The sequence below is a fragment of the Eschscholzia californica genome, unplaced genomic scaffold, assembly GCF_041429995.1.
Source record: "Eschscholzia californica isolate CP2 unplaced genomic scaffold, dmEscCali1.0.p SCAF_3, whole genome shotgun sequence".
In the NCBI taxonomy this organism is placed as follows: domain Eukaryota; kingdom Viridiplantae; phylum Streptophyta; class Magnoliopsida; order Ranunculales; family Papaveraceae; genus Eschscholzia; species Eschscholzia californica.
In genome coordinates this window covers 3,443,284-3,469,053 of record NW_028238420.1, presented here as the reverse complement: position 1 = coordinate 3,469,053, position 25,770 = coordinate 3,443,284, and the positions used below count along the sequence as shown (strand labels likewise).

At 36.1% G+C, this 25,770-nt stretch overlaps 3 protein-coding genes across 4 annotated transcripts; 2 read left to right on the top strand and 1 right to left on the bottom strand.

The window, feature by feature from the left end:
• Positions 1 to 6,134: 6,134 nt before the first annotated feature.
• LOC147547749 (uncharacterized) lies at positions 6,135 to 8,847 on the bottom strand. Its single transcript, XM_086670217.1, has 3 exons — positions 8,284 to 8,847; positions 6,889 to 7,458; positions 6,135 to 6,462 (listed from the first exon to the last, which is right to left on the bottom strand). Exons 1-3 carry the CDS (start codon positions 8,845 to 8,847, stop codon positions 6,145 to 6,147), a joined length of 1,452 nt encoding a protein of 483 aa, XP_086526343.1. The 3' UTR covers positions 6,135 to 6,144.
• A 3,615-nt stretch (positions 8,848 to 12,462) lies between these two features.
• Positions 12,463 to 16,814, top strand: LOC147547748 (LEAF RUST 10 DISEASE-RESISTANCE LOCUS RECEPTOR-LIKE PROTEIN KINASE-like 1.5). The gene is made up of 2 exons (XM_086671506.1): positions 12,463 to 14,101; positions 14,963 to 16,814. The coding sequence occupies exons 1-2, from the start codon at positions 12,803 to 12,805 to the stop codon at positions 15,563 to 15,565; spliced, it is 1,902 nt and encodes a 633-aa protein (XP_086527632.1). The 5' UTR covers positions 12,463 to 12,802; the 3' UTR covers positions 15,566 to 16,814.
• Positions 16,815 to 17,854: 1,040 nt separating this feature from the next.
• On the top strand, positions 17,855 to 25,059 carry LOC147547747 (DDT domain superfamily). 2 transcript variants are annotated; one of them, XM_086671504.1, is made up of 12 exons: positions 17,855 to 18,916; positions 19,026 to 19,136; positions 21,159 to 21,245; positions 21,351 to 21,388; positions 21,672 to 21,753; positions 22,000 to 22,106; positions 22,283 to 22,439; positions 22,867 to 22,959; positions 23,083 to 23,206; positions 23,416 to 23,458; positions 23,609 to 23,809; positions 23,885 to 25,059. In XM_086671504.1, exons 1-12 carry the CDS (start codon positions 18,503 to 18,505, stop codon positions 24,621 to 24,623), a joined length of 2,196 nt encoding a protein of 731 aa, XP_086527630.1. In that variant the 5' UTR covers positions 17,855 to 18,502; the 3' UTR covers positions 24,624 to 25,059. The 2 variants fall into 2 exon arrangements, with proteins under 2 accessions (XP_086527630.1, XP_086527631.1); XM_086671505.1 differs by having other exon boundaries at positions 18,148 to 18,916; positions 23,891 to 25,059.
• The last annotated feature ends 711 nt before the right edge of the window (positions 25,060 to 25,770 follow it).

The window sequence follows — 25,770 nt, the reverse complement described above, 5'->3', positions numbered from 1 at the left end:
AGAATAATTGTAACTAACTCCCAAGATTCCTCGTCAAGAGCTAAAGTAGAAGCATAACCAACTCCCAAAAAGTTATCGATATTGAAACACGTAGCGTCGATATGACACTGAAAAACGGTCTTCCCACGTTCATCTTCGTGAAGTTTATATACCCTAACTCGGTAATTACGTAGAAATTTAGTTACTTTCCGAACCAACATAGCCTCATAAATAATATTGTTGGCCGATGTAGTTATTTTTGTAGAAGGTATCGTAGCAAAAATACCTATCTCAATGATCTTTCTGAGGTGTTCCGTTTCGACCTCCCTTCCTTCGTTCTTTAATTTAATGGAGACAAATTCCGTCGTCTCTGACCTCAAACCCACACGCTCATCATTCATCATAACACCAACCCTCAAAGCCGAAATAAATTGATTAATTTGTTTTTGTGTCTTCAAATAAGTCAACATTTGTTGTACACATCTTGGTCCATGAGTGTCACAAAAATTACCAAAAGTTCAGATTGATCTCTAGTAACAAAGTGAAGAATTGCAGTAATCTTTTCTTCATCACAAACAGCTAAAAATTCTTGAACAAGATAAATCCCGGATTGATATGCGATTAGTTGAGCTACATGAACTTTCAATTCTAAGATAGTCAAATTGATTTCTTCCTCTGTTCCTTCTTTAAGTTTATTTTGTAATATGTTACACCCATGTTGATCTTTTGCTAGGGTATACAATTGACCTCTCATCCGCAACATTGTGTTTGAGTGCAAACAATGAAGATGTCGATCGGGAGTTGAGGTTTTAAAAGAATTCCTCTCAAGTGATCTTCTGAATCGATTCTTAGGTCGCAATTGATGACTAGTAGTCACTTCGATGATTGGCCTAGGTAAGCATTGTCTGTGGAGATGGTGATAGCAATGTGGATTAAGCAATGGGCATTGACCATTACTGGGTGGAGGAATAAATTCTTGATTGACCACCTTTGGTGATTGGGTTTCAAGATACCCTTGGTCAAAAAAATCAGTAGCAACAGATAATTGAGGATGAACAGATGGTAACACTTGATTATGCTGATTTGGGTAGACAGAACGGAATTGGAATTGAGTTGGGGACGAAAGACGCAAACGACTAAAGGAATCCCCAGGATGTTGCAAGAACTCGTTGATGCTTACAGACCTTTTAACTCTGTCATCACAATCAACATCTGCTTTCCGTTTTCTTGAATCTTTGTTAGAACCCAGCTTAATGAAAATTTCATTGTTTTCTTTCTTTATTGGAAGTTGCTGCATTGATTTCAACCCCTTATCAAGATCAACTTTCCTCTCCTCTTACTTCATTACAACTAAGGCTTGACGAATCTCCTCTGCTACTTTCTCGTACTCTTCCAATGTCATCTCTTTGTCCACGGGTTCCTTCTTCATTGATGGAAAAAAAGAACGATTCACCATTGTTGAAGGGATGGAAGATGAGCGTTCAATGTCGGTCTGAAGTTGTTTAACAGTTTGACGACCATCTTCTAGGTTTTGTGTTGGAGCTAGGTTTTTGGTTGACGGCTGGAAGGAAGACAGGTTCAGAGATGGTTATATGAGGAGGTGGTTGGTCTTTAGTATCCTCAAGTTCAACGTGTGGACCTTTTTCAGCTAGACAATCATCTTCTTTTTCTTCATGTTCTTCTTCTTCTTTAACTTCAACTTCTTCATATTCTTCTTTTTCTTTTTCCCGAGGAAAAGATATAATCGACGAGGAAGATGGGTGACGTATTATTGTTTTGACGTCGTTAGACATATGTAGTATCTTATCAAAATCCGACTTTACCGATAAAACCATTTCTGAAAAAGACGGTTGTGGTGGCGGTGGTGAGTAGTAAAGAAAAGATGATTGTGTTGGTGGTGGCGGTGCTGAAGATGGTAGAGGAGGTGAACACGGTTGTGAATAGTAAGAGTACGGAGGTGGTGGTGGTGGTGAATATGGTGGCGGCAAGGGATTTCTAAAAGAATGGTTATGATTTGGTAGTTCTATAGAATAATAGGAAGATGGAGGAGAAGGAAAAAAATATGACTTACTTGGTTCGTCTCCGGGTTCCCAATCGTACAAACATGTCGAATTCTTTTTTTGATGATTTTCTTCAATATGTATTTTGTCTTCATAGTTACGTTTTGAATCGTCCCATTCGTATCCAAAATCATCCATATTCGACTCATAGAAATTTTCTGTCTCATAGTAGGAGAAGTTATCTTCTTGTAGATCATTGAAATAAATATTTTGGTAAGATAAATCATCTTCCTCCATTATTGAAAAACTATGATTTTTTTTTATCAAGAACCTCTCCTTCAATAATATTGACCATGGTAGTCGAAGGAATTTCGGATAATAATTTGGTCGATTGGATTTGAGATTCCATATAAGATAAGTATTCATGTAAAGGGAGAAAAGCGTATCGAAAATATTTTTCACTTTATTCCAATCATCTACGATCGATTTTCCTTCATTAATGAGTCTTCATTGCATTGTATTGAAATCTTCATAGATTCTTTCGGACATATGTTGCTCAACCAAAAAACCTTATCATTGTCATGAATTTCTTGATTTCGGAACCAATCTTCCATGTGTTGAATCCAGAAATTTATATGGAATTGACCGTGGAAGAGTGGAATATTAGAAACTTGATGAATTTTTCTTTTATCTTTCCGATCAATATAAAATTGAGTCGTATCTCTAATGGGATCCCAACATAAACGTGGAAAATTTTTCCAACATTCAAGAGGAGATGTATCCATAGATATTTTTTTTTTTTTGAAAAAAATTCCAGAATTTTGATGGCTCTGAATATCACTTGATGTAGACGCAGCGGAATTAAAATAAGAACAATAAAATAAATGAAGAACGGTAAAGAAAACGATAAATAAACTAAAACTTAATTAACTTCAATGATTTTTCTCTTCAATATGAATATCAAAATAGACTAGACCTCCTTTTATAGGATAATAGACTTTCCTAGATAGACTCAAACTAGGATTCCTAAATATTAAAGATACTTAAAACATAGAAACTCCTAAATAATAGAAATACTAACATAATGTAATTTCTTAATCCTAAACTAACTAGGACCACTAATGTAGCCGACTGGGTCGTGGGCACGCGTGAACGTGGGCCCACGCGTTATGCGCCTGCATCAGTATGACCTAGAAGACCAAAGCCGACAATGCCACATTTGTCTTCCGCTTGGGTGACGATGCCTCCACCTGTCACGTAACTTCAAAATAACTACACATACTCTGTGGTGCATGTATAATTCTTGCTTTTGATTGTTTGTTTTGCTAAACTAATATTTATCGTGCTTACATTTTAGGGCTTGTGATAGAAGAACAAAAAATATATTTGAGAACAGTGAAGAGGAAGATTTTTTTTTTCTTGTTGACAGAACAAACAAAGGGCTAAACATTCGTCTCTGCTTATGTCTTCTACTCCATCTGGCTAGTGCATCAGCTTTTTTGTTGGTGATTCTGGAGGTATAGGAGAATATAGCGTTGGTGAAGCTTTTCATAATACACATTACTGAAACCCTCACCTTTAATTAATAATTACTGAAACCCCCGCCTTTTCATAATATACATTACTGAAACCCCCGCCTTTTCATAATACACATTACTGAAGCCACCGCCTTTTCATAAGAAAAGGTGGATATTTTAGTAATTATTAATTAAAGGTGGGGGTTTCAGTAATGTGTATTATGAAAAGGTGGGGGTTTCAGTAATTCCTCCTTCTTTGAGCTTCATTATCTCTTCCATTAGTTTGATCGTTTGCCATTGCACCGTATTGCTTGGTTTCTGAATGTGTTTAATGACATTGATATTATCGCTTTCAATGTTACGTACTGGATATTTAGTTCTTTTGCCCATAGCATTGCTTTCAGTGAAGAGGAAGATAACACTCTAGATGCACAAGAAAAGAACACCAATACAAATAATGGTTTAAAGGAGGTTGAGGGACAAACTAAAGCGAAGTACAACTTGATGAAGCAAATCAATGGGGTAATCTTAACGAGGACATCTTCGAGCTCATAGCAAGTTATCTTCCTCTAGTAGACTATTTACATTTCGCGCCACAAGTAAAGGGAGTCGATCGCTACTACCTGCATCAAAATGGAGATTTTTGTTTAGAAATATCACATCTTTATCTCCATTTCTGTTTTTCTCTGAAAGTAATGGTGCCATCTACAATTTTGTCTACCCGGTGCATAATAATGAGTCATACAATTCTATCAGACGCAACTATCTGTTATGCGAATAACGGGTGGTTACTAATGTTAAAAGGAAGGCAAAAACATATTCTTTTACAACCCGTTTGCAAAAGTAGTAATCCAACTTCCTGGCTTACCAGAACCACAAAGTGATTTGTACTTGCGTCTCTCATTCGTGTCTTCACCTACTTCTTCAGACTGTGTAGTTTTCGCCATCACCGCATTTTTTGACAATGAAGATTTCAAAGACAAAATTCTCGCCGGGTTCATTACTAGGGGAAAGAATGAATGGTGGTTGGGGATCTACCCAAAGTCAGATGTGATACCGTGTTTATCAGTCCAGTTTTCTGCAATGGAGCCTTATGGTCCCTGGATCCTAACGGAAGTCTAGGAGTTTTTGAGACTGATGGTGGCTCGTACAAGGAAATTGTTCTCGGTAACCAGCGGTTCTTTAATCCTGACTACAAAAAGGTTCTTGGTTGAGCATGAAGGGAAGCTCTTATTAGTAGATATAAGGTATCTTGGGATGTCAATCCAGGTATTTAGATTCGATTTTTCTAGTGAGAGTTGGGTCTAAGTTGAAAGTTTGGGAAAGCATATGATGTTCGTCAGTGATGCTTCTTGTATGTCAGCAGTTGCTCCCAATAGTAGCATGGAGAACAAAAACTACTTACCTGGATTAGATGGTAAAAGCATTTTATGTTATTCTCTTGAGACAGGTGAGTGTCACTCTGTTGGGGGTCGAAGGTCTACTAAGGGTTTTTCTGACTCAAAGGCGCTATTAAACTGTACTTGGATTGTACCTAACCGCACAAGCACCACAACAACGGTTGATTGGTGTCATGTGTCGGACCGCATTAAGAAATGTAGCAAGAAAAACAGACAAATACCATCTTCCTATCCTTTCATGAGCTAGACAATAATCTATTAGAAAAGTTCTTGCATAATATTTCATGTCATGTCAATAATTAAGGTTTAATTTACATTCCTTGATGAAAACGATATACAAAATACTGAATTGAAGTCCCAAAATACTCCCAGACTATAGTCTACAAAGTTTTCTCATTCAGAGATGATATACAAAAATGTTTTGATCTAAACTGTCGAACCATATCTCGTTTTGTTATTGATATCATACTTCCTATCCTTAGTCTATAACTAGGGTTAGCAAAAGCAAACTCTGAATGAAGAAGACCTCTCTCAAGTTGGTTCTTGCACTGTTTTTTTCACATTATACCCATACTTCTTTTCGAAGCTAGGACTCCGCATATTATGGTATTCACAAATGATGTCTATAAGAGTGCCTTCACAAGATCTCTACCAGCTGATACAAAGAAAAGAGTAAATTGGTTAGCCAAGTGACAGTGGAATGAAATTTAAAATACAAAGAAGTATTCAAGTATATAGTGTGCATTGTACTAACTTTTTTCCGAAGTTACTTTGAAGTGCTTTAATATAAGACGCGTGTCAATACCGACTATATTGTATTGAAACTAAGCACCGACTAAGCCGACTGGGGTAATTTCATATTGTATAAGGTTTTTCTTTGGCATTGGTGTGCTTAGACCAACCAAGGCTTCTAGAGTGGACAAAAGTAGGCGTCAAACTCAACCGAAAGACTGAGCCAATATGTGACAAGAATGAAGGCCAACCTCAGTAGAACGAATTCAGTAACTAGACTAGTTTTACATGGTTCCCACGGCACGGTATGCCCTAGACCACCCAAGGATTCTATAGAGGACAAATATAAGCGTCTAGACTAGTTTTACATGGTTCCCATGGCACGGTATGCCCTAGACCACCCAAGACCTCTATAAAGGACAAATATAAGCGTCGATATGCAACACAAACGAAGCCAAACATCAAGAGAAAAAAATTCAGCAAAAAAAAAATTCTAGATTACAACAACAAAATCTACTAAGAAATTAAGATAATCAAATAATTACCTTCTGATTTCGCCTGAACGACAACTACATACATAGTTGCATTATTTGGTGGAAGTTGCAGATGCAAAGGATAAAGCTTCCCATCCAATGGACTCTTAGTACAAACAATAATATCTTCAAGGCCTGTTTCTTCTTCTAATTTCTGAGTCAATTCATCAACTTCATTACCTTTAAAATTTAAACAAGAACAATCAAATCCCTCATCACCATTTTCGTCAGCAATACTATAAAAGATCATCCGACCTTCCTCTTTAAATGTTGAAAATGAAGTATCAAAAGAATCAATAGACTGCACAAAACACAAAATCAGAAAAAAAGATTAGAAAATTATCAGGATTCAGATCAAAATTAAAGATAACCAAAAATCGAAACCCTAAACCTTAAACCCGAAACCAAATAAAAACTAAAAACACAAAACCACAAAAAGCTTCAAACCTTGTCACACACTCATACCCTAGCTCAAAATTAAAATACCAAAAAGTAAAAAAGCCTAGGTAAACATAAAATCATAAAAAGATTCAAACTTTATCATACTGCAGCTCAAAATAAAATACCCAAACAATCAAAACCCCAAGACTTAAACCTAAACCCAATAGAGTGCAGAAAACATAAAATGAGAAAAAGATTCAAACTTTGTCATACTGCAGCTCAAAATCAAAATACCCAACAATCAAAACCCTAAACCCAAATAAAGAAAACAAGAAGTAATAAATACCTCAAGAGTATATAACTTGGGGGAGTTGACAGGAGAGCAAGGTTCAGAAGGCAGATTGTGATGATGATCATGTTCTCTTTGTGGTACCCAAATTGAGGGTTGAACAAATTCTGCTTGTAATTCAAGAATTTCAACTTCCCAAAGAACAGAATGATGAGTTGAATTTCTATGAGATATATCATGAGTAACAGAGTATCTCCAAGGAGGAAGACCACCATTAGCACAAAGAAAATTACCCGATCGACTCTTTAATTTAACAAGAAATCCTTCTCGAATCGGTTCCCATTCAATAGAAGAAGAATCTAATCTTTTGGGTAAAGATTGAAGAACTCTTTTACCAGTATTACCAATTATGAATGGAATATTTGATGCTGTCAAATATTTGTTGAAACAACTTTTGAGACGGATGAAGTTTTCGTCTCGAATGAATTCGACTGTCCATTTTGCCGTTTTTGATGATCCATTATAATCTTGGGTAATTGATTCTTCATCTTCTGATGCTAATAGATATTTCTTCTGATGAGTTCTGAGTCTAATTGTTTTTGCATTTTGAAGAAGTTCCATTCCCAACTGGCAAAGAAGGAAGAGGATTTTGAGAAAAAAAAATGGCGGGAAATAGGGGAATCCTGTTTTTGACTTCTATCTCACTTGTTTGGGGATCATTCTATCCTTTGTCACTAACAATTTATAGATTTAAAAGGGCATGTTAAGTGTGCGAAAATGAAATACGATGACCAGAAATGTGTGTCAAGATAACGTTCATCGTGGATAGGATTCCCTTGAGAGGAATCCAGATCCAGAAGTGTGAGCAGGTTTATGATTCTGGTTCTTCTGCAATCGTTAACCAAATAATCTATGGACACAACCGATATCTAAAGATTCTAATCATGACCAAACCAAATAGTAAAGTAAGACATTGTGATTGCCAAAAAAAATCACATTATGGAATTGTTATTCGTGATAGTTTGAGTTTTTTTTTTGCAAGGCAAACATAGCCTAAACCCTAAAGGGTAAAGTATACTAACGTCCGACCACCTCACTCGGCTTGGTAAAGTTAGGGCAAGGCTCTGGTGTGGCATAATGTTAACATTTCGACTACTTCATTCATGGGTTGCGTGCTAGCCTAACCTGAGCCAAATAACAGGCACCCATGGATCTTCGCGGACTCGAAAGGGTTAGGTTCTTTTCTCACCCCTACGTGTAAGCTTCGTAAGTGTAAACAAAGTGTATAGAAAAATTATATTGAATTACATAAATATAACGTACCGTTTGTTTATGGGCGCCCTTTGAGCTCCTCCTCTGCCAAATAACATCAAACCTTAATCATAATGTAATCAAATTCAGCAACTAATCTTTCATAAAAAAAAAAAAAGAGTACTAAATATAGATTAAAACCTTTAAAGAAGAAAATCTTGAAAATTTGAATGAAGGTGAAGAAGGTGAAGATGGTGAATCAAATTCTTCTTTCTTATCACCAAATGAATGGCAAAGAAGATCAATCCTTGGTAAATCAACAATTTCAACATCCCATAAAACCCAATTTTGGGTAGTTGTTTGATGTGGGATACCATGAGTGATAGAATTCCTCCATGGTGGTGTTCCTCCATTTGCTCTCAAATATTTCCCATTTCTTGTTCTTAATTTTACTTGAAACCCATCTCTAATTGGTACCCAATCAATCAATAATGAATCTAAATTCTTATTTGATTCAATTTGAACAACTTCTTTACCCATTAAACCCAAACCATAGGGTTTATCAATTGCTGCTAAATATTTATCATAACAACTTTTGAGATGAATTACATCATTGTTTCCTTCAACAAATTCGATTACCCATTTAGCTTTAATTGATGATCCTTGTCTACTTTGACGAACTGTTTTTTCATCTTCATCTGCAATTAAGTATTTATCAAGATGACTTTTTAATCTAACTGCTTTAGCTCTTCTAAAGAACTCCATTTTTTGATCCTCTGTTTTATTTTATGGATGATGAAGAAGAAGAAGGTGAATTTGGATTGAGAATGGGGATTATGAGAATGGGTTTTGTGTTTTTGAGAGATTAGATTTTGAGGAAGATGAAGTGATTTTTGGTATATATGTTATTGTTGTTGATTGGTTGCTCATTTAGTTTATGTATTTATTTGCTTCCCTCAATGGTTTTTCCGTTTTACTTCTTAAGAGAGAGAAAGAATTAGAGAGTGTGAGAGAGAGAGAGAGAGGGAGGATGATATTGTAAGTTATGGAAATCTCAAAATTGTATAAGGAATAATGAGTCATTTAAAAAGATATGTTTGTGAATATTAAGGATTTGGTATCTTATTAATGTCTCCAACTTTCCCATCAAGATAGAGTTGATTCATGAGAATAAAGATATGGTATCTTATTAAATGCTATTGTGGTTATCGGACCGGGCCAGGTAAATAAAATTCTCACATGACATTTATAATCATACTTTATCTCAGACTTCCGGATGAATTTGTATTGACAGAAAAATCGTCACATAATAGATTTTAAAAGAATACAAAAACAAAAGTAAATAGACTACATAATTGAGGAGAAAAACAAAGAAAAAAACTTACTCGAACAAATCTAGACGATGGTTAATTCAGTATAAGGTGTGTTTTATAGAGACGTTCAATAGTTGGAATAATCTGTTTGACGAGGAAGAACAAATCTAACTGAAATGATTTCATTGCAGAATAAATTGGAATGAATAGGAATATGAAGAATCAAGGAAGATAAGGAAAGATATTATAAATTGGATCTCAATTTAAGAATTTGTGACCCAAGTTATCCTCTGAATACAAAATTGAATTAACGAATTAATTACCATAAATCTTACCAATAAATATTCACTGAATTAACGAGACGTTGATAAGATTTAAAAGCCATGATTTGAGCTCAAATGAAATCAAACGATCAAGATTTATTACCCTTTATTACATTATTTCATTGAGTGGGTGAGCAAATTTGTATTTTTTTAGGTAGGCAATGTATCTAATTTTTAAAATTAAATCTCAAATTAAACAAACGACTAGATTTGTCTTTTAATGTGTCCCGTTCAACACAAAACATTATGTTTTGTATAATAGATAATTTATATGTTCAATGCAGAGCCGCGACTGAGAATTTGAGGGACTGTGCCAAATTTTACAAGAGACCCTATGTGATAACATAAAGTTAAAAAAATACTACATATATGTCAATAAATTATTGACGAAACCAAACTCGTTGTATAAAGTTTCTAAATGATCGTTTCAATTATTTTCAAGTTTCCTTAATATGTAAGAAGTATAACAACTAAGTAATTAGATTCTTAGATAATCAAAGAAAACACGACAAATGTTAGCGATAATAATCGAAACATGTTGTGAATTAAATTTCATCTCGCGAATTTATGCTCTTAAGAAATCATATCAGGACAATTCCTCTTTAGATTCACCCAATGCATATTTTTGTTTTCTTCTTAAATAGCTAATGAGACGATAGTTTAAAAATCAATCGTACGTTATAAAAGTATTTACAGAGTTATTAATCAATCTTGATATCTATATGTTATTTTATCCCAAAGTTCAAATAGGAACATAGTTAATTTGAGATAGTTTTGACTTTAAATAAGAATAGAACAAATTATAAGCCACTAGAATATTTGATTTGTACTCCGGTATTCAGATAAAGTTATTATTTCATTTCTGTTTGAAACTTTGACGCAACTCTAAGTTACAATCTCACATTAGCGATCCAATGAAAAAAAAAGAGTTCTAAGTTACAATCTCACCGTAGAGATCCAATGAAAAAAAAAACAGATGAAAAAGATTGCAAGATGTGACGGTTGAACTCGGAAAGTTTGATTCCCCAAACAGGTGCACCACCAGTGAACCAAATGCTTTTATGGTTATATTCTTTCCATCAGACATTACTATTATATAAACGAAGTACTCAGATCGAAGTGACCAAGTGGGCCCCTTTGAGGTAGGGGTCAGGACGGATCCCCCCCCCCCCCCCCCCCTTCAAACACGACTGGTTCCATGAGGGTAAAGTAGTCAACATTTGGTTACCTAAGTGATAAAAATGTTACATATACTCCAACATTCTAAAGGTCTCAGGTTCGATTCTTAGAGGAGGTGAATTCCATGGTTAACTGAACTTGGTTATTAAAAGTATAAATATCGTAGCGGGCTTTAGGCCATAGTTTAGTTGGAATTTAGACTTGTAAGAATTTAAATTTGACGGTTATCGTGTTTATCACGTCTATGATGTATCAATGTCATCGTAATGACCATCATAGTAGTCCATTTCCAAAAAAAAAAATGAGGGGTACAACATGGAAGAATAAAAGAAAAGCAATTCTTTCAAATTTTAAAAAGTAAAAATAGCTAATTTAAATAAATTAAGAAAACATTTTTAAGATGGTGCCCGTAAAATTTGATATCACCAAGAAAAGCGAACACGTTGATTGTGATGCAGCGGAGTTTTAGACACCCCATTCTCGCTACAGGCACCCAACTTTGACCGAAATTTGCTACACCATGTGCTTTTTAGCAAAAATAATTTTTGTGCAGCCCAATCTAGTAGAATAGGTTCACCAAGCCCATTTATCGTGGCGGACATACATGAATCGTGAAAAATAGAAAAGTTTTAGATTTTTAAATTCTATTCTCAAAACTAAAGTTGTTTATTTTTTCTAACCTCCACAACTAAATTATCCCCTTCTAAATTAGCTAATTGTCACATCGATTACAAAGTACAAACAGTCGTGGAGAAAACACAAGTAAAGCCAAAATATATCTTGTGGTAGCTTTTATTTTCTATCTCACCCATTACCAACAAAAAAAATAAAAATACAAAAAAATAAATAAAAAATAAAAATAAAAAAATAAAAAGATTACCAAGAGAGATGATAAATCATTAATCATCCAAGGAAGTAAAGAGATAGTATAAATCACTTTATTTATGTACTATTTCATCACATGTCTCTTTATATGGACAGTTGCCGACTTGATACTTGTCAATCTTTGACCCCACATAAAAAGGAAAAAAGATTATCAAAGAAGAAAACAATACTTGGACTCACAATAGACTAGCTGGTATGAGGTAGGCAGGTGTTAGATACCCATTTTGAGACCCACTCCCATGTTGTTAGATCCAAATCATTCTATCTAGTGAAGAATTCTATTACACCTTTATCAATACTAATTGGTGGTACATTGACACCCTCTGGGATTTCTTTTTTTGTTGAAAGCCCCCCTCACATCTTAAAGATATGAGATAAATTTTGTTGTTGCAAAAAAAAAAGAAATTGTTGTAATATTGATGTTTAGATTTAGTCTATCTATCACTTTGGTTAATTGTATGTTCTCCGTCTTGAATTTGTGATTGTATTGATTTGTATCTCTGTTTTTTAGGAGTATATATATATATATCATTCTTAGACTATATCGCGTACTGTATATAGTTTAGTCGTTCCTAAATGAACATACAACATGTTCGTTTATACATGCATACTTCTCACAAGACAAATATAAGTGATCAAACCACTAATTGCAATCAAACTACAGTATAATCTAATTTTACATAGTGAACCTTGTTTGTACCTAGAACTTTTATATAATATAAATTTTTGGTAACACAATAGAGATGGAAGTAAGATGGGAGTACTTGAATTTACAAGAGTTCAATCTTGAGATTTGAGCCTCTCTCTCTCTCTCTTTCTTCCCTCCTCTCCTCTTTCTACACACTCTCTGTCTGCATTTTTAGCCCACCCACTTCTAGTGAACACCACCATCATTTCTCTAAATCTCTCAAGGCCATCCATGCAACAACAGAAGCTCCAAATAATCTATTAACTCAAGATTAGATCAAATCCATTAGTATTTTCTAAGTTGATGACACTAGTAATCACTTATTCTCATCAATGCCTCAATCATCATTTCTTCTCATTATCTACTTCTTTCTCTTTCAAATCTTCTTCCCCAATCTCATAACCTCTCACTCATGTTCTTCATCACTTTCTCTCTCTACCTCTTCTTCTTCTTGTCCTCCTTTCACTTCTCCTCTATCTTTCCCTTTCTCTTCTTCTCCTGGTTGTGGTCACCCTTTTTTTCAGATCCAATGTTCTTACCCACACTCAATAATCTCCATTAATAACTTCAACTTCTCTGTTCTTCACCATAAACCCAACTCTTCTTCTCTAACTATCTCTCTCCTACAACCTTCAAATATTTCTCTCTCTACAAATAATAATACCCATCACTGTTCATCTACTTCTTCTTCTTTCTCTCTACTCAGTCGACCTATTGATCTCTCTGGTTCCCCATTTCGATTTTCTCTCTCTACCTGCTCAAAACTCTCTCATTTAAGACCTTGCTCACCTCAAAATCACCCAAATTGCAGTCTTTGTAGCTGGGAATGCAAATTATTCAAAAACCCATCTCACATTCTAAATGGGTGTGAACCTAATCAATCAATTCCTGACCTAGATTGTAAAAACAATGTCTTTGATTCTTTACAAAATTTTCTTAAATTAGGTATTCAAATCGAATGGGATGAACATCAAGATACTTACTTTTCTAATTGCAAATCTTGTCAATCGAAAAATGGGATTTGTGGGTTTAATTCATCAGATTCAGAAAAATCATTCCTTTGTTTTCAATCAAAATCCCAAATTTCAACAACCCCTTCTTGGATTTACCGAGATAACCCTAATCGACTCGTTTTTTTAGGTACCCTTTTGATTTTAATATGTTTGGTATTTGTGATTCTAATTACAAGGGGAATAATCAAATCTAGGGTTATGAAATCAATGGTAACTGAAGAAGATCCAACAACTATATTTCTTCATAGACATCGTTCTGCAAATCTTCTTCCACCAGTTTTCAGCTATGAAGAATTAGAATCATCAACAAATTTATTTGATTCAAGAAGGAAAATTGGTGATGGAGGATTTGGGTCTGTTTATTTAGGGCAACTTTATGATGGTAGAATTGTTGCTGTGAAAAAACTTCATAGAAATCCTTCATCTTCAACTAAAGCATTTTGTAATGAAATTTTGATACTTTCATCAATTGATCACCCAAATTTGGTTAAACTTTATGGTTATTGTAGTGATCCAAGAGGGCTTTTATTGGTTTATGATTATGTTTCAAATGGAACCCTAGCTGATCATCTTCATGGTTGCAAAAGCTTACTCAAAAAACGATCTTTAAATTGGCAGGTAATATTTTTCATTGATTGGTTACTACTACTTGATTAGGTCAAAAATTGGATTTCTTTAGTTTTTTTTTTTTGATGAAGTATGGATTTCTTTAGTTAAATGATTTAAAACCCACTTTTGCTGACTCAGCTGCTGATGTGTCAGTTGTGTTTAGGCCACCTGTATTTCCACTTCCCTAGACTAGGTGGAAAGTTAGCATGAGAGTTCCATACCTGATTTGAAATGGTCACGAAAAATGATCTAGCAAGGGAAATTCTAAGCAGATACGAGAGAGATCTTCCTTTAAAAATTTCGGCAGTTCGTTTGAAATTCTTTCCCAAATCTGTCTGAGATTTTCCTTGCTCTATCACTATTGATGCTCAAAACATTGAGGAGAATAGGCTACTTGAAGCATGAGACGAGCTACCTAGCCCCGCTCACCACAATAGATGGGTGACTATGGGCAACAAAGAAAGAAAAGGTTTATTCGAACATATTGCCCGGCCAAATAGCCCTGATAATAGGCTCGGTTGATTAGAACCATTATGTAAGGTTTTAGATATATTAGCGGCAACACTTCTACAGTTTATTGACCGACCGTAAGTCCGTTCTAAAAGTGCCTATTGGTGAACTTTGTGTAAAATATCTTTAATATTGTCCGACTCGAGCCTGTCTGAAAACCTAGTGTTCTTGAGATTTTGGCACCCGAAAAGCCCGATTTGAGGCCCTATGTGCCCATGGGTACCCGACCCAATTCCCATCCCTACTAGGAGACTACATGGCCTGCAAACAAAAATTCTACTTGTACAGATCTTGTGGCATATACATGCTTTTAACTAACACTGTGGGAGTGACTAAGATATATCAATTTTACATGAACAGGTAAGAATTGAAGTAGCATTACAGACAGCAATGGCATTAGAGTACTTACACTTCAATGTAAAACCAGCAATTGTTCATAGAGATGTAACTTCATCAAACATCTTTCTTGAAAAAGATATGAAAATCAAAGTTGGAGATTTTGGTCTTTCAAGACTTCTAATCTTTTCCGACTCTTCATCGACTTCATCTTCTTCGTCCGAGTATATTTGCACAGGTCCTCAAGGGACTCCTGGCTACTTAGATCCCGATTACCATAGATCATTTAGATTAACAGAAAAGAGCGATATTTATAGTTTTGGTGTGATTTTATTTGAGTTAATATCTGGGATGAAAGCTGTTGATTTAAGTAGAGATAAGAGAGAGATATCTTTAGCTGGTCTAGTTGTGGGAAAAATTCAAGTTGGTTTGTTACATCAAGTGGTTGACCCAGTTTTGATACTTGAAGGTGAAGCAATGGGAACTGTTGATTCTGTAGCTGAGTTAGGTTTTAGATGTGTTGCCGATGATAAAGATGATCGTCCTGATGCTAAGGAGATTGTTACCGAGTTGAAACGGATCAAGAATCGAACTCGTGGGCATCGGAATTCTAATGGTGCTCCTTGAAGTACTGTACTAGTTTTTTTTTGTGGTTGCAGTGATAAGAAGGCAGCAACAATGTAAAAGTGAAAGTTCATTAATATATCTGATGAGCTTGCCTTTGCCGGCCCTTCTATAGAGTTCACCAACAAGCCATAGTCGATGTTGAAACAGCCCGTTACGGCCTGTTTATTGGCCTCTCCCATAGAGGCACGGGAATGGGCACGGCTGTTGAAGCTGACGGGCTGTCTGATTCTTCTAAAGCAAAGTATTTGCAGATCCCCTTTAAGAAAGGAACCCAGCTGCAAGCATAGCTTCTTCACATGATTGCCCTAAGACGGTCTATTTTAAGCATTTACGATCTGAAAGCACGAAGCAGTCCTTCGATTCGGAAGTCATCGGAGAATCTTCGGTATGAGATAAACAGCTTGATATTCTACCTCCATCCATTTCACGTCTGCCCCCACTCCCGCCTCGGCGCCTCCACCAGGACAACCATTATCTGCACCAGACTTCTCCCTCACTGACATGGTTCTTCTCTACAAAATCCAAAACCACCTTCTAGTCCTCCATCAGGACCAACCTTAATGCTAAGATCACCAAGACCTTCTAAGTTCCAGCAGGACGCCAAGTACCCTACTTTTAGACCTTCTAGCACCACGGAAGCCATCATACGTCAAGACGACAACATCTACAGTTGTATAAAGGCCACTTCAACAGCATAACCCAGACATTAACTGCCATGGTAAGTTCACTCTTTCTGCTATATGCTGGTATCAGTAAGGTTTCAAGTACCTAGAACTTTCCATGGGTACCTGAATCTGAACTTCAACTGTTCCCTACTTCTTGGTTCTTCGCTATACAAGTTACCGAAAAAAATATCTTCAAACCGGAACAAGATTATTAACCCACATTGCAATACCTTGTCCTATCGGTTCTTTCCTAAATCCTTATTATTTCTACCCAAACTCAAGTTTGTGCAACCATTGCGAGGTCAGAGAAGGTGAACCTCTAAACAACACCGAAGCCACGGAGCATCCGTCTATGCTTTTTTCTGAGGACAAGAATGGTCGTGGTGCACTCCATAGCCGAATTGAGTCGTAGCAGGCGATGATTGATGGGGTAAACCTATCGAGTTCTAGTGTTCTACCTCTGTAATATGGCTAGATAGTCATGGTTTGGTTAAAGCAGATTTCTACCTCTTGAAATGTGTTGAAAATGTTGTTGTACTTGAATCACTTAGAAATTGAATTAAATCATTAAAAAATTGGATCAACTTAGTTGGTAATATTTGTTTTTCTTTTTCATTGTGTAAATCTTGTTTTGAATCATTTCAATCAAATAGACAAAAAAATCAACACGAATTATCCATTGAATCATTTCAATCAAATAGACAAAAAAATCAACACGAATTATCCATTCAGACATCTCGGTCAAACGAAAATAAACAATGTGAAATCTGACTGAGAGAAAAAAAAAACAGAAATTAAGTCAAAGGAGATGTGAATGTGTCTGGTCGAAATGGTAACTGTATACATTTTCCCTTATTTTTTCCCACTCCAAGAGAAGAAGCAAATTTCTGTAGGCACCATTATTTTCACTACGCCCAACCACCTATCACTTACCATGACAACTCGAGTTTTACCTGGTTCAACCCTAGCTAAGGGCATTCCACCTGAATTTGGTGTTTTAATAGGGCAACTCTCTAGGCCCCTTTGATTTAGCAAAGATCTTATTGAGTGACCAAGTCAAGAAAGTTGGGATGTTTGAGCTCCCTAACCTATTCAAACCTCAACACCAGCCAACACCAAGATGTTCGAGTGTCTCTAGTCAAAACGAGTAGCCTATACAATTCCAAACACATATTTCCGGTAAGGATATAAGTTGACGGACCTATAAGTTTTTTTGTTGAAACACGGACCTATAAGTTATGAGTCGGATTTGCTGCTTTCCAAACTACGTGTCTTTTCCTTTTATGATTTCATTTGTGGTGAAAACCCATCATAACACGTATCTCTTTCTTTGCTCGTCAATCTACGAAGTATTAACTAGTTTCTTTTTGTTGCAATGAAGTATTAACTAGTTATTGCTCACCTTCCAAAGGCAGATTCTTACGCATTTATTCGTCCGTTTGCTATTGAAAACAATTATTCTCGTACTGCTCGCATGTGTTAATCATGTCACCTTCATCATGAGAAAGTACACAAACATAATACTCTACCCAAATTGAAACCTTCATCATGAGAAAGTACACAAACATAATACTCTACCCAAATTGAAACCCTAGATTTTTAGGCTTGACTGTTGAAGAAGATTGAGTCAATCCACTATTTGGTATCCGAGACCGAGAGAGAGGAAAAATGTCTACCCCCTTTCATCTTCTTTCACTCTTATCTACCTTGTCAAAAATCTTCCTCATTATAAGAAGGTCAAATCTTTGATTAACTAATCTCTACCGTTAAATACCATGACTTCTCTGACAAGATTTTCCACGTGTTTGGTTGATTCTGTCCGACAAAATTAACGGTCTTGATTAATCTAATATTGTAAATCTCTAAAAAATCAAACGGATATGATGATAAGTAACTAACAAAATAAATAAACTAACCACGGTTAAATAAGTAACTAGACTTCATTACCTTAGGCACAATTTCTCTCCCTTTATTCTCTCTCTCTCTCTCTCTCTCTCTCTCTCTCTAGTTTTTCTCTTTCTTCCCCTCCCTGGTTTTGGTTGATTTCTCAGATACGAAATAAAAAACCTGATGAGTTTTCATTACTTGTTCATTCATGTTCTAGGGTTTTGTTAAATCCAATTCTAGGGTTTCGTTTTTTTTTATTTCCCCACTCTCTTTCAAGATCTCTCTTTTTTTTCCCAACTTGATTTTAGTTGTTGTCTAATGCTCAAACCCTATATCTATCTAAACCTCTAATTTCAGGGTTAGAATAATTCGATCTTTCATTAAGATGTCTGAAGAAACTTCAACCGGTGCCCTAACGCCGATCGTTGATGAGAGATCTCCGGTTGAAGAAGAACACTGTAACGACAATGAAATCAATGGAAATCAGAACAACAACATTAGTAAAATCGACGAGAAGAAGAACAATATCAACAATCATTATAGTGGGAGAAAAGAGCGTCTTCGACGAGCATGTACAACTCGTTCTGCTTCAAGACTTTATCCATATTCTCTCTCTACTTCGGAACGGAAACCTGCTCCGACAAAGAGAGAGAAAGTCGAGGAACAAGAACCACAACAACAACAACCACAATGTAGTAAAATCATTACACCGTTGGTTAATACACCTTCACCTTCTCAGTTACCTCGGTGGAATCTCCGGTCTATGTGGGAATTAGCTTCTCTTCTTAACTTCTTACATGTGAGGAAAAAAAAGTTCAAATTTTTACTCAAAATTAAGAAATTTTTTTCTTTTCTGATTTGTGTTTAATTGTGTGAATTAGGGTTTTGATCTTTCTTGTTTGGTGTAGGTGTTTAGACCACTTTTGAATATCACCATTGAGTTTACAGCAGAGGAGCTTGAAACTGCATTGATTATGTCAAGTACTACTTTGGATGACATTCATATACCTTTGTTAAAGGTTGGTTTTTTTCTTTTTTCCCTTTGAAATTAACTGCCCAAAAATAGATTTTCTGATATTGATGCAATTTGTCACTTTTATGAAATTGAAGTTTATTACCATGGGTTGGTTGGGTTTCATTTTGTTGTTGTTGTTTACATTAAGTGGCAGTCCATAATGTGATTTCCTAAGGGACTTCTCTCCCCACAACTCCCCAGAATGAGTTTTGTTCTTCTTTGATGTCTGAAGTGATAAAATTTGATCTTTTTAATGGAGTTTGATTATGCAATATTATCTGACTTACAGTACATCAATGCTTGAAACATGGAACTGGATGTCAACTTAATGTTTATGAGCAAATTTGAGTATGCAGAACTTATAGAGCCAATTTAATGTAGGAGAAAAATTGGCTCGTAAAAGGTGGACGGCCCATTTGTTGTTCAAATTACCGCACTTCCAAGTTGGTAGATTTACATACACCTTAGTTTGTTATTAAGCCTTACATCAGTATCAATTTAGCATAGCAAAAAAGTATATCTAACCATCTTTCCATTAACAGCTACAAGTTACAGTTAGGATATAGACATGTAAGCCAAAATTGTCTACAGATTCAATGTACACCATTCGATAGTAGAAGTTGCAAGTTCAGTTTAGGGTTAGACTGTCATAATATATGGCTTTGTATTAGCAGCTCTAGCTTGGTAGCATGAGTTCCACCTTAGTTGGAGGTCCGTCCCTCATTGGTTGTCCGCAGATTCCAGTATCAAGAAGCGTATCCACGGCTTCTTGCACTTATTTCTCCTGACACGTTACTGATTCCCCGGGCGTAGATCTGCTTGTTATTAATAGATCGGTAAGAATATTGTTCCGATAGATAACTCTTCTATAGCATTCATTATTATCGGAACTCATTAGCTTACCCCCGTCTATATGAAAGATCGGTCTCAATTCGGGAGGAAGCACTGGTAATAGGCACAAAACCATCTGTTCTGGTTCTACATTTGTTCAAATAAAAATGCTTAGCTAATTCCATGCGTCTAACAAAAAATCCTTTCTTCTTCCAATTTTTGTATCTTCCCATTCATTATCAGTGGGCCCTTCTTCCCCTTAACATTGCACCCGAGATTTAAATACTGGTATTAGAGACGAAGCTTTTACACATATTCGGGAAGCATGTTGGTCTTATGTATTTCTGACATATTTGAATTCCTCCTACAATGACAATTATTCTCAGGACTTTCTTCAATATGCTAATTGATGTATCTCATTGACAAATTTATAGACTGTTTGGTGCAAAAGTGTCATTTTCTATGCTGGTCACGTAAGTGTTGCTACAATCCTCCAACATTTGGGGTCTAAATTTCCAATTTGAATGGCTTCGAGACCTTTGGATATGTTATATATGATGTAAAATAGTATAGGTATGCTATAAAATGACAATGCCCATAATATATCTTGGTCCTGTGGTAATATCTGTGAGCTTGGGTTAATCAGTATGCCAAAATTTTCATCTCCGGGACGGGATGTCTCCTTAACTTCAGTAAGCTCCTTGGACCATAAGAAAATCCATGCTATCATATCTCAATGCTAAACTATCAGGCCTTCGGAAAGTTAAGTACAAACTTGACTGGTACTTTGAGTCTTTGAGGGATTATTCGTCCTAGGTTGTATATACACATGCTGTATTATCCTGTGGATGACTGAATTTTCAATTATTTGGGTTGTGGACGAAGATTCATAATCCGTTTTTTCCAGTTTCTAGGATAGCTACATCAACATGATTGGTTGCTTCAGTCTTTTCTTAATTGAAGGATTTTTAGATCATTTACTTTCCATATTAATCTGTTAAGATTTGTTTCTTCAGGGAAAGAATCTGTTAAGGTTTAATACAAGTATACTGTATATAGCATCTGACCTGTCGAGTTGTGATGTTGCATTTATGTTTGTCACTAACCTGGTGGACAAAGTAGATTAGAATGTATATTTATATATAATACAGATGAAGTACGGTACTATTGTTCTAAGTGAATCAATGATTTCTAGGCAATCCCTCCTGTTACAAGGATGGCATTGGGGCGTGGTACCTGGGTTACAGTTTTATGTAGAAAGCTAAGAGACTGGTGGCATTGGGTAAGCGAGCATATCCTATTTTTTGTATTATACAGCCTATGATACAATTCAGGTAACTTTATTTGGCATTGTTGAGCTAACACAAGGTCTCCCTCCGTATGGCAGGTTGCAGAAGGGGACTTACCGATAGTTGCATCTCACGGGTAAGTAACTATGACACCTAAGTACACGTCACTCGGACCCAGGGAAACTCCTAAGGGTACTTGTTGAGATCACATGATTGAATCGTTAGTATTCTTAGTATTATTTTCTGAAATGTTTCAACATTATTAAAGGTCGAGACAAGTGTTGCACTGTAGGCATATAAGCTCCTCTAGCAGCCACATTAAGTTTGGTGGTTGACTGAGTCTAGCACTTAATCATACCCTTATCATATTTAGATGTGGTCTTTTTGACCTCTAAATTTACGTTTCTTAATTTGTTAAGGGCGGAGATCGAAGCTTATAGGGACCTTGATCCGGCTACTAGAGTTGTGATTCTTAAAGCACTGTGTGATATCCGTGTTGAGGTATAATTTTTTTGTGTTAAACTAGTGTTTCTTTGAATGGATCTTGAGTTCTTTCGCGTTTTATTTTCACCCTTATTGTATTGTTCAATTATTACACGTGAATTACTATTCTAATCTACTCAACTTACCTTCAATCTTCTACTCCAGCTTATCTGCTTTTTGGGCAGTTTCATATTTTTTTGCTGTGTTAATTTAATACTTTTCTCCATTTATGCCTAAATGGAGTCGTTGTGGTTTGTTTGGCAGCAAGAAGATATCAGAAACTACATTGATGACAATATAAAACGTGGCATACAGCTTTCAGTATTTCGTAAAGAGCGTATTGGGGGCGATTCTCAAGGAACATCATATTGGTAAGTTAATATGCTTTATAAATCTATATTCTTAAATTTTATGGTAAAGGACAAGCGACCAGTTAGGGTTTGCTAATCTCAGCTTTCTATTGTAACAGAATTACATAGTTTTGGTTCATTTTTATTCTTTAGCCACAAGAATCACTGATGTATGTCTAACATTGTCTTCGATGTAGGTACGAGGATGACCCTGTGATAGGTTACCGGTTGTATCGGGAAATTAGAAAAGTGGAGGTAAAGAAGGCCAAGGGAAAGGGTATGCCATCCCTTCCCACTGTGTCTTGCCAGTGGGAAACAGTTGCGACCCATTTCGATGAATTTGTGGATGTTTCTGTGAGTATCTTTTAAGGTCGTTTTTTCTAGTATCCCGGGTCTATATTTAGTCACATAAAGTTTGCAAGCGATGTACTGGTAGAAATAGCACTCAGAGCCCTCTCTATATGCCTATAATTAAGTAGACAATTGTCAATTTCTGTTAATGCACTATAACGTGGTTACCTAAGTTTAAGTATCTTAAAGGCAGGGACGCTAAATTTATCATGCTTGAAGACAGTTTATGAGTTTGGTATTTTGGCATTTTATTTCTTGTTATATGCAAACTTGGGTTTCTAATATGACTTTAAAATTGGCAAAGTTTGCATTATAGAAAAAAGTTGAAGTGTCAAGAAATTGTCTTTTGATAAATGCAATGCTATTTTAATTTTTTTTGGGCATCATTTTTCTAATTTTGTTTTGATTCATGCCGTCCATTTTCTAACAGGAGAAGCTTTTCTCAAGTAAAAATAGAACAGAAGCTGCTGTCGGAAAGAAATTAAAGAATGACATGCTTCCAGAGATTGAGAAGATCCATAAGGTATAGAAGTCTTTCTTCAAAGAAGAATCTGAGCCGTTTTCTTCGAAAGGGCTGCATTGAACAGATCTTATTCGTCATCTCGTAAATCAATCATTATCTGAAATGTTTTTTCTTATGATGCAGAGGAAAGAAAGATTGTTAAAGAAGCAACAGAGAGAAGCTCTCCTTCTTGATAGCTTTGTCGGGGCAGATGGCCTTACCTCAGGACGCTCCCTTCGCGATAGGAAGCCTGTCACCTATACTTTCGGTAAGAACATCAAAATGATCCAATTTTGTGTTGTCTATCATGATATGACCTCTCAGTGTTATACGAGATCCGAAAGTGTGCCATCTTGTCTGTAAAAGTAAATAGGCATGCATCTTCCTTCTGGAATCTGTTCTTACGTATAGCTCACAACATGTCTCATCACTTTCTGCCTACATGTATAACTGATAATTACTTGAACAATTACACAGATGATTACGATCGGTCAATCAACGAAGCCATCAAAATAACCAAGTATGATTTCATCTCTTATATTCGTAGTATTTCCTCCTTGCAAATTTGCAATTTTACATTTTATCTAACATTTTAGAAAGCTATATCTTGCTCTTGATGGAGATTCTAGACTTCTCCCATTGTGTAAGTTTGATGGTTTGCTCTTATTAGGCAAAGGCAGCCCTCCCCAGATCCAGTTGTTAGAAGAGAACCAGTTGTGAAACCTGAGCCATCTATAGTTCCATCTACCAATGGTAGATGGAATGGTGCTTCTCATGCCCCTCAACATTTCTCCCCTGATTTGGTATCCCATGATTCATCTGATTATGAAGAAAGTGACGAAGAACATAAATCTGGACATCTAGACCGCAGGTATGCTTTTATCGTCATACGTTTCTGTCATTAGAATTCATATATGTATTCATTGATTGCTTCAATGACTTGTAGCAATAGGCGAAGGCAGAGACCTCAGAGATATTCAGAAAAGGAGTTTGTTGAAGCTATTTCAGATAATGAGGCGGGATTTGACAGTGACGATGATATAGTGGGAGAAGCTATATATGATGAAGAATATCTTAGGAGCCGAAAACAAAGAAAGGTCTCCAGCAGCTCTGAGGGAGATGAAGAATACCACTGGGATGAAGAAAATGTCGAAGAGGAGGAAGAGGAAGACGAATCTCCAAGTAGTACTGACTCAGATGAACCTAATAGATCAAAAAAGTTTACAAGTCTCAGTAGTACTAGGAGGGGAACCAAATTAAGATCCGTTGATGAGTTACAGTCGGGTTTGCGAAGGAGCAAGCGAGCCACCCGTAACCGTATTAATTATCGACAGATTGAAATGTCTGAATCAGAAGCCGACTCCGTGAAACGTGAGAAGTTAAATGCTTCCGAGGGGCAGTCAGATGCCAGTAATAGCGAGCAATACTCAAATGGAAGTCACAGTTCTGAGCATAATGAGGAGCAGGAAGTGAAAGATGATGAACAAGTTGAAGAAAATCAGGATATGAATGTTGATAATCCACCAGTTGAGGATTACAAGAATCCTAGTCCAGCATTTGAGGAAAAACAGAGTCCAGTTCAAGCACCGGAGGAAGGTGTTGGAAAAAGGAGATTTCTGGACTTAAACGAGCTTGCCCCAGGTACCGGTTTTGATGATACTAGAGATGATACGGATAACTTTTAGTCCATTTTTAGATATTAAACTATATTGCCCTATCTGCTCTTCGAAGATTACTACAGACCGTGTGAAATGTGTGGAGGAAACTTATCCACTGTAAGACCAATGAAGAAGGTTAATCCCTGTTTAAAGGGTAGGCAGATTTCCGGTAGAAGATGAATATCAAAATTTTCTGTTACGATGTTCATGAAGAGGGTAGCGGCTTTAATGGAGGTAAAATTATAGCAGGCAGCCACTACTGTGTAATCTATTCAGTTATTTATAGTATCGATAAGCATTTGTGGAATTGATGCTTGAGGATGAGATCCTAACTCTATATTTATGTCGGAAAGCATCTCTATTTACTGCTGGATAGAAAATCTGTAGGGAAGGTCTTTCATTATGAGGGTTTCACAATTCAATGTACTTTTAGAGCTGATAATGTTTGAATTGTATCTTTAAAGTTTCGGAGTTCTATAATTTCAGTCAGTAGGTAACTGGGAAAAGATGATTTACAGGGTATAGGCATGCCCTTGACAGAATCCCAGTCCAGACACCCACCACCTGTGTGGGCCTCCCTGTCTGGATTCAGCCATTTTTGGTCATCAATGAATATTTTGATTGTTTTAGTCAATTTCCCCCATTCACTAAAGTGAAGCCCCAAAAACATTCGTGGAGTCTTTCAACTTCGAGCTACCCACATATGTGACTGAAATTTGGATGAGATAAAAAGAGACTATAGGAACAGTCATGGGAAGATTTACAAATGAGTTCTCTACCCAAAGCTTGGCCAAAAGTCCATTCAGGGCAAGAAATGAGTCGTAGATCCTCTTTCGGCATAACATGTGGGGAAAATGACGTACTGGACAATAACATTATATGCAAATATTTGAACAAGACGGTGGAAAAGGAAATGTATAAAAGAATTACCGTTTTTGTTCATAACATGTTATGAGCCAGCCACTATATCGTGTTGTGCTTGTTCACAAAGTAACATTTCTTGTTAAAAATGAATCTGCATTATAAACATTCTTTATGAAGGCTCGTAAAGGTTTGAATCGTAATGAGCGATTTATGGTGCGTTTAGATGACGGAATCAAGAGTCTTCGGATTCATGAGTACAAATAAATTTTTATTTGTTTGGAAACTAATAAAAGTCTTAGGATTTATTATT